The sequence below is a fragment of the Sprattus sprattus genome (genome assembly GCF_963457725.1).
Source record: "Sprattus sprattus genome assembly, chromosome: 1".
In the NCBI taxonomy this organism is placed as follows: domain Eukaryota; kingdom Metazoa; phylum Chordata; class Actinopteri; order Clupeiformes; family Clupeidae; genus Sprattus; species Sprattus sprattus.
Genome location: NC_137920.1, coordinates 60,216,728 through 60,225,890, shown reverse-complemented (window position 1 = coordinate 60,225,890; position 9,163 = coordinate 60,216,728). Strand labels below are relative to the sequence as shown.

Here is a 9,163-nt window from a genome sequence, read left to right as displayed (position 1 = left end):
AGTCCACCTACGGAGACTTTACAGATGGTTTGTTGAAATTCTTTCTTTCTAATTATTCACTGAACACCATCTTAACTTAACCCAATCCCTCACCCTAACCTTTACCATACATTGTAGTTAACAGAGTTCCAACAGATAGTTTGTTTATAATCTGAGCATCTTTAGATAGTTTAAACGGGACCAATCCAAATAAAGTGTGATCCAATTCTTTGCTCAGAGTCCAGAGGGTGAGTGAAACCCTGACGACGTACTGCTTAGAGGCACACTTTAAGCCTCCATCCACCTCAAGAGGGAAGACCCACGTTGCTTTTATCTCTCTCACCACCAAGTGATCTTAAATTCATAAATAGGCCTCTTGCAATAGTAGTGGTTGATGAGGTGCTTGTCACAGACACCGATACACTGCTGGTCCACAGTGATGCCTTTCTCAGCCAGGTCAGTGACGATGCAGTGCAGCAGGTCATAGACGTCGGCCACGGCCTCCCACGGCCCGAAGGACACGTCCACCTCGCAGTGGTGCTCAAAGAGCTTGGCCTCGCTCTCGGAGCGCTCGAACCGCAGTGAGTTGAAGAGTGGTCGCTCGTACGGGGTGATAGGCATCTCCTCCTTGTAGACGCAGACCTTGAGCTTGGCGAAACGGGCCTTCCTCTGCATGGCGCGCAACTTGGCGATCTCCACGATACGCTCCAGATTCTCTGCGGAGGAAAAAAAAGAGCAGTTTCACTCTGTGTATTGCAATGTGTCTCAATTCCTACATGTTAAACAAGGAGATAAAGACTTAAAAACTTATTTTTGGATGATTTTCTGTAAGTAATACAATTCATGTGTATCTGTGAACACACACAGATGTGCGTTATCAGAATCAGAATCAGCTTTTATTGGCCAAGTAAGTTTGCACAAACAAGGAATTTGTTTTGGTGCAGTGGCACTCAGTGTGCTTACACATATTATACAAAATATACATCACAACACAAAACAATACAACAGTGCAAAACAATACAACAGTCCAAGAAGTCTAAAAAAGTATATACAAGGAGTATATATACCATATGTATTTATTTATTGGTTTATTTGATAGGGACCATGCATATTCATGAACATTGTATATAAAACACCATGTAAATATGCCAGAGTTAGTAAAAATAACTACTTTCCATCTGCAGTCCCTAGGCAGGTGACACAGGACAAACATAGAGACAGCTAGCAGTCAGAAAGCACTCATACACTATACACTTAAACACATAATGGTGACGTACATATAAACAACAGATAAACAGATCAAAAATACATGATGACAAGGACATGATCAACAAAAAACAGAACAGAAAAACATGATGACAAGGACATCATTCATCCGCCTCTATACTGTTTTGATTTTGGGGATAGAATATGGGTGATGAATTGTGGCAGTTTAGAGGTGAGTGCATCTCTGATTGTCTAGGAGCCACTGTTTTAAGTGAGTTTTGAAGGTGTTAAATGAAGGGCACTCTCTTATTGGGAGGGGCAAGCTATTCCAAATTTTACCTCCTATTACTGACAATGCGTTTTGTCCAAAAGTGGTGCGTCTGAATGGTAACACACAGTCCCCTTTTACAGAGGCCCTTGTACTACCTCCCCTTCCAAATCTTTGGAAAAAGTCATGCAGCGGAGGAGGGGCAAGATTATGCAGCACTTTGTAAACCAAACACCATACTTGAAATGTTTGAAATTATCAAAGCTTAAAAATGTGTGTCTCTCTAAGATATCGCAATGATGATATGACAATGCCTTTTTATCAAAGGTTTTTATGGCTTTCTTAAATAGGGACTCGATGCTTTTAAGGGTTGTCATACTAGTTAATGACCAGTTTATAAAACAGCACTCAATATGAGAAAAGATCATAGTATATAAAAACAACTTGGAAGCTTTGGTGTCAAGAAATGTCCTAACTTGTTTAAAATTTTGCAAATTGAATTTAACTTTATTGCCAAATATGCAAAGTGCAAAGTGCAAAGTGGAGAGTACAGGAAGAGCAGGAATAAATAAATGCTATGCAGTGTGAGTATGATGGTTATACAGTAGGGTGATATTAATATATATGGTTGCGGGGGTAATTTTACATTGGTTATTTTTCACAGTGCCACAGAGGGTTACCTGTTCAGGGCCCTGTTCGGTGTAGAACTGAAGCTAAATTAATCAATTGTCATTTTAGCACATTAGGTTAATCTCACTAAATGAAAACAGGCTATACCGGTCTGCCGACGGCTGATCCACGTCTTAAACATGAGGCTTAATGTCTAGCCTGGTGACACCAGCCTACGTATTTCCGCCTGAATTGATTTCAAGCTCATACTCAGTCTGGCCCAACCCCATTGACAATCGTCTCCAGAACTCAAAATTTTGCAGGACCAATCAGCAAACAGTTCAGAGCTGTGACGCAAAACTCGCCTTGGAGGAAAAGACACGAAAAGCTATCGGAAAAGTTGTCTCAACTCTCGAGAACATCAGAAAATTAAAAGGAGAACAAGAGTATTTTCTTGTAAGTTTTATGATTGGAAAGGACGTCGTAGCTCTTCTCCCAACTGGCTTTGGGAAGAGTTTAATGTACCGAATGCTTACTAAACGTTGCTGATTGGTTAAGGGAACTCCAATGATTTTAAACCTCAAGATAAGCACCCGCCGATCTCGGAAACCAAAATGCATTGGGTTGGCCCAGACTGAAAGACGGAATGAAATGGAGTCACAGGCTGGTAATGGCCAGGCTACTTAATGTCACCCAGGCTAAACTTGCGGATGCACGTCCTACTTTAAAAGGCAGGAAAGGTCGATCACCAAAACAATGATTTTTTTAACGGTACAATAGTCTAAACTCAGCTATGGCAGGAGATGACCATGTACGTGTTATGAAGAATTCAAGAACATAATCATGGCAAAATCCAACCCCGCCGCCGCTGCGAGAGCAATACAAGAAACTGTCTATGGGCTGAGTACGGGGTGATATATTTTAGTCATTGGAATATGTAGCTTTGCTGCAGTGGGTAGAGCTCACGGTTTGCATTCAGAAGATTGCTAGTTAAATTCCCCTCACCTCCGTACTAATTGTAACTTTACATCTCCTTGTAAATGACTGAATAAAAGCGTCTGCTAAATGACTAAATGTATTAATATGTAATTCAATAAATTGAAGCAATGAAAAGAAATTGTGTGTATTTCTCTCTTCTTATCATGCATCCACCTTAATCATTTTCTACAAAATGATATGCTATGGTGTAGTAGACTGAGTACAGTGGAGACACTTTTTGCTTTATTCACTACTGCATAAAAACTAGACACGTTTGCAAAACTAGACGTTTGCAATGATTCATTTGCATTTGTCGATGACATATGGTTAATAGCATCGTCATTGTAGAAGGGACATGATGAAATCAAGATCTTAGGTAGGTAAAACAACTTTCGCCGTAAGGGAGATGGGTTATGTGCTCAAATTTCCTGGGATCAAAGAAATCTAGTATGCATGTGCAAACTAAAAATCACATCTCAGGAATTATTTCGGGTGTATCAACTGTACCCATGTCTCAACTGTCCTCAGTTTACCCTACTAATAACACTGTCATATAATTATGAGTGCTTTGTACTCGGCCGACATTACAAAAATATAGGCTACCACTCGCAAAAAAGCGTAAGACTGTGGACTGTGGTGTTTGCAATAAATGACTCGAGAAGGTCTTGTAAATTAATTATTCCTTGTCGGCTGAATCGGTAGCGCTCATACAAGAACTCATCATGATGGAAAATGGATCTTGGCGATCGCAAAGAAATCTCTCCCTACGCCAATCAAACTATCTAATATGACTCCTTGGTCAATGGGATCCCTCCTATTGCCGGGGGTGTGGCAAGCTTAGCCAGCTAGGTTAGCCTGCCCTGGAGCAGGTTAGTGCTAGGTGATATGTTACTATGGTAAATTATCGGAAGCTGCTGCTGACTCTAGAGGTGAACAGGTCTTGGATAGTGGGCAGGTTGGCACCAATGATCTTTTCTGCAGTCCTGACAGTCCGTTGAAGTCTGGTCTTATCGAGTTTGGTGGCCGATCCCAACCAGACAGTAATGGATGTGCAAAATACAGACTCAATGACTGCGGTGTAGAGTAGGGGGGGCAGTGCTGGGGGGCTCCTCCTGAAGTTGACTGTCATCATACAGTTTTAAGCGTGTTAAGCTCCAGATTGTTGCGACCGCACCACAGGGCCAGCTGTTCAACTTCCTGTCTATATGCAGACTCATCATCATCACGAGTAAAGGGTCATCTGAGGTGCAGTCGTTAGTGTAGAGGGAGAAGAACAGTGGAGAGAGCACGCATCCCTGAGGTGCACCAGTGCTTACTGACCGGGTGCTGGATGTTGTTTCACCCAGCTTCACCTGCTGCTTCCTGTCTATCAGGAAGTTGGTGATCCACTGACAGGTGGAGGCGGGCACAGTGAGCTTGGTGAGTTTGGTGAGGAGGACTTCTGGGATGATGGTGTTGAACGCTGAGCTGAGCTGAAGTCCACGAACAGCATTCTTGCATAGGTCCCTGGGGAGTCGAGGTGTTGCAGGATGTAGTGCAGCCCCATGTTGACTGCATCATCCACTGATCTGTTTGCGCGGTAGGCAAACTGCAGAGGGTCCAGCAGGGGGCCTGTGATGGCCTTCAGATGGGTCAACACCAGTCTTTCAAAGGACTTCATGACCACAGATGTCAGAGCGAAGGGCCTGTAGTCATTCAGACCAGTGATGCAGTGTTTCTTGGGGACTGGGATGGTGGTGGAGCGTTTGAAGCAGGAGGGTACTTCACACAGCTCCAGAGATCTGTTGAAGATCAGTGTGAAGATGGGGGCTAGATGATCAGCGCAGGCTTTCAGACAGGAGGGTGACACACCGTCCGGTCCTGATGCCTTGCTTGTCTTTTGTCTCTGAAAGTGCTGGCACACATCCTCTTCACAGACCGTCAGTGCAGGGGGGGGAGTCAGGGGGGACGGGGGAGGTGATAACAGGGGGTGCCGGTTGGAGCGGGTGAGGGGTGTTCATGTGGGGTGATCAAATCTGCAGTAAAAACACATTCAGATCGTCAGCCAGTTGAGGGTTCTCCATGGAGCAGAGGGAGGTTTTCCTATAGTTGGTGATGTCCTGCAGGCCACTGAACCAGGGTCGTTAGCTGAAAACCTGTTTTTCAGCTTTTCAGATAAAGTAGTAAAATGCCTGTAAAGCTGACCATTTTCAATAACATATGTAAGCATACAGACCACTTTCAGGTACATTTGCAACAATGCAGACCAACATTAATGATGTTAGGTGAAAATTCACCCTAGTTAGTTCAGGACTCCGGAGCTGCATATAAGTACATTTATTAGACAAACAACAACAACAATTGCACAAGGCTGAAAGTGAAGCCATGATAAATACATCGCACAAGGTTTATATAGACAGAAGGTTAGCGTTCAGCAGTGATAACCACGTGGTGGATTTCTGACGTGGCATGGATGGACGTTTTGCATGGATGGACGTTTTGCACAGTTCAACCCTTCTTATCACCTCTGGTCTAAACATGCTCTTGTACGTATGCAGACTAAGTGGCACCTAATAATCTAAGTTACACACAAACACACACGAAAAGCCATGTTCCTGCTTTCATAAGCACATGATTCATATAAAGTAATTAATAATACAAGGCACTTGATTATTATATTCTTAAGTCATTAACAGTGCTGGGAAATGATCTCCATCAAATGATACACGATAATGGTTCATAGTCCAAATGTGCAAATTGTATAAAACAAATTGGGCAGTCCAAAAGTGCAAATTGATTTCCGTGAACACAATATCTGTGCGTCTGATGGGCAAGAAGCACTGCTCGCTTTTATAGTAAAGCAGGAGGTCAAGAAGCACTGCTCACCTTTATAGTAAGGTAGGAGGTCAAGGAAGGCCTGGCGGACCTTCTCTCCAGTGAGTGGCTGAGTGTCCTCCAGGATGTCTAGCAGTGGCCCAACGGCATAGTACTCAGCCTCTCTGTGCACTGCGCGGACTCTGTCCCGTTTTGGTAACTCCCCCTCTCTCAAGAAGTTGAGAATGTCCCTATAACAGGCATGTATGGGTTGGCACAGTTAGGGTAAAATGAAACCATTAATTTTTTTCTATTTCTAGTTCACTTATCACTGACTTGCTTACAAATCTGCACACATAATAATGATGGGGATGTTTTGGATGGTAGTGGTTTAGCTATTCTGTTAGGCAACCTCATAGCATGTTCAGAGAGATCTCTCTCACCCAAAATATTTCCCATCCCTGTCGATAAAGAAGCGGCCCTCTGCATCACGCGGGATGTGGTGTCGTCCACTAAACATGGCGGACAGCATGGTGTCGTCAAAACGTCGGAGGGTAGACAGGCGAGTGGTAAAGTGTGTGCCGCCTACGTTGAGAGGGACAACCTCTGGAAACTGAAAGGAAACATAAATCACAAAACATGATGCATTGCTGGTTAACAGTAGTGAGGTCATTGCATGAAATGGCCATCAAATATTAAAACAGTGGAGATGGTGGTAGAATTCAGAAAGAACCAAGCCCCACCCACCCCCATAACCCTGAATGACTCCCCAGTCCACACTGTGGAGTCCTTCCGCTTCCTGGGCACCATCATCTCCCAGGACCTCAAGAGGGACCTGAACATCAGCTCCCTCATCAAAAAAGCTCGACAGAGGATGTTCCTCCTGCGGTAGCTGAAGAAGTTCAACCTGCCAAAGACATTGATGGTGCACTCCTACACCTACATCTTTGAGTCCATCCTCCCCTCCTCCATCACCATCTGGTATGGTGCTGCCACTGCCAATGACAAGGCAGACTGCAGCGTATCATTCATTCTGCTAAGAAGGTGATTGGCTGCTCTAGGACCCTGTGGCGTGCAGGTAGTATTGTGGCCGATACCTCCCACACTAGACACAAACTTTTTAAGGTACTTCCCCTCTGGCAGGAGGCTGCGGTCCATCATGCCACAAGACCAGCTTCTTCCCGGCTGTAGTTGGCCTCATCAACAAGGCCCGGGACCCCCTCCCGACATAGACTCTTATCCCGCCCCCACGCTTCAAGATCTGAATCATGTGTTACGTTAACACAAATAACATTCCCTTGCACATTGCACTCGTCTCGACATTCCTGCATAGACTGCACAGCTCCTCCACTTCATATTCTGTAAATGGGAGTGGGGTAGGTAAGGGATAATCCCACGGGTGTTGTTGCCTACGCCACTCGGCCTGGCGGCCTCGGTGGCTACACAGGCGGGGCTAACTCAACATTGGCAAATGTGATTGGTGAGCAATACAAAAATGACATGGACGCAACAAATTGCTGGTCTGGTTTAAATAATGAGTAGCACAAACTAATGTTCTCTTTTTTTCAAAGTGGGCTAAAAGGACTTGTGGGATTAATGGGTATTCCCCAAAGTGTATTACACACATCTTATTTGAGGTATTTCATTGAAATGACTTATATTTCTGAGGACCTGAAAATGTAAACAAACATCTTTGTCTTTGATTACATACAAATATTTTAAATTAATCCATTTTAGACTGGACAAAACTACTGGTGAACATCATCCTTCCACAGTTCCATCAGGCTTCAGTTTAATACCAGCTCTTGAAGCATTCAATGTATTTATTTTTTGCAATTGACATGGCAAATTACTGTATAGAAGAGCAATGGTTAACTTTGACACTGATAACTGGTGTCAAAAATTGGTGTCAATGTTATGGGATCTTGACACGGTATTGTTGCCTACACAGCAGAATTGTTCATCATTGAACAAGACGGCTGAAATAGAGTCCTTCCAAAACACGATTAAACCAGGTTAATCCCCTCAAGGTAGCTAATATGCGATGTGAGCCAATTAGAACAGGAGGCCAAGTGGCCTTGTGGGCTTTTAAACCAATGAGGTTCAACTACACGAACACAGAGTATTATCTTGAACCAATGACAGTCCAATACACGGGAAAAGACCATCATGGCAAATGCATCTGTTGCCTATGGAAACCGAAATGTTACTGTACGGAAATTAATAACGCTTTGAAATCAAGCAAGCTTTTTAGTTGTTCTAAACAGGTCACAACACCGGGACATAACTACATGTTCAGTGGCATGTCCCCATTTTAGATTTAGCCTGGCTAATAATAATTCGAGCCCCTTTCTTACCTCCTGTGCTGGGCTGAAAGTGCGAAGCGATTTACCCAGGTTCAGACTGGGGGCGGGCATGGGTGGTTTTCTATATTCATCGTCCCCGCACTCTGAGCTCGACATAGCATCCCCTTGTTTATCGGTCTCGCTCGCCGCAGAAAATACCACCATCACTCTTGGCTGGGGCACCGCTCGCCCCTCTTGAGCAAACCTTCTTGCCCGTGAAGTAGCCATGGGGAGCGGGCTAGGTGTTCTAAAAGAGATCGCCGGTTGTTCTCCATTAGATGTCTCGCCAGTCCCATTCTGCTGCATGCAAACCAACACAACGTCCTGCTCGTGCTAGGTACAAAGTGTGCTCGAACGAGGGCAAATGATGTTGAAATGTCGAGCCCGTTATGTTCTTCTTTGTGTGCTACCCAGAGAGGGTGGGCGTTGACAGTTGTCAGATGAACACTGTACGATACTGCCTCCCAGCCTCTGGGACTGTCGTGCTTAAGCCCTCTGACATGTTGCAAAACAACAGCTTGCTTGAGAATGGTTAACTGGATGAACGCTCCGTAAACTGAGCAGAAAACGCATAGTCGTATTCACATACGGCTTCGTTTGTTTAAGACCAATTTATTTCACACGCTCACAACGTCCAGAGGTTCGTCAACAATAGTACAAATTACTTTTTTCAGGAACACGCCATGCACATAAGGCATGCACTGTGAGATTCGATAATGACAGCCAACCATGCAATTACTAAGACATCAATATTTTTTTTTTTGTGGTGATTCGAGACATAAATGTTCGAGAACATTTAAATATGTTACCACTGATACATATTCAAATTATACATTTACATATAAACATATTTAGTATTCTGTCTTGTCTCTAAACCCCTCAGATTGGCAGATTGACAGACTGGCATCCCTGAATATAAAACTGTATATAAACAGAGATGGGTAGTATTTCAATTATATAGTATGTAGAATACATAACAAATTAC

At 43.8% G+C, this 9,163-nt stretch overlaps 1 protein-coding gene across 1 annotated transcript; it reads right to left on the bottom strand.

Annotated features, from left to right (window-relative positions):
* Nucleotides 1-318: 318 nt before the first annotated feature.
* kctd7 (potassium channel tetramerization domain containing 7) lies at nt 319-8,484 on the bottom strand (the record flags this gene model as incomplete). Its single annotated transcript, XM_080856858.1, has 4 exons — nt 319-695; nt 5,906-6,084; nt 6,277-6,446; nt 8,191-8,484. 4 exons carry the CDS (start codon nt 8,482-8,484, stop codon nt 319-321), a joined length of 1,020 nt encoding a protein of 339 aa, XP_080712984.1.
* Nucleotides 8,485-9,163: the final 679 nt, after the last annotated feature.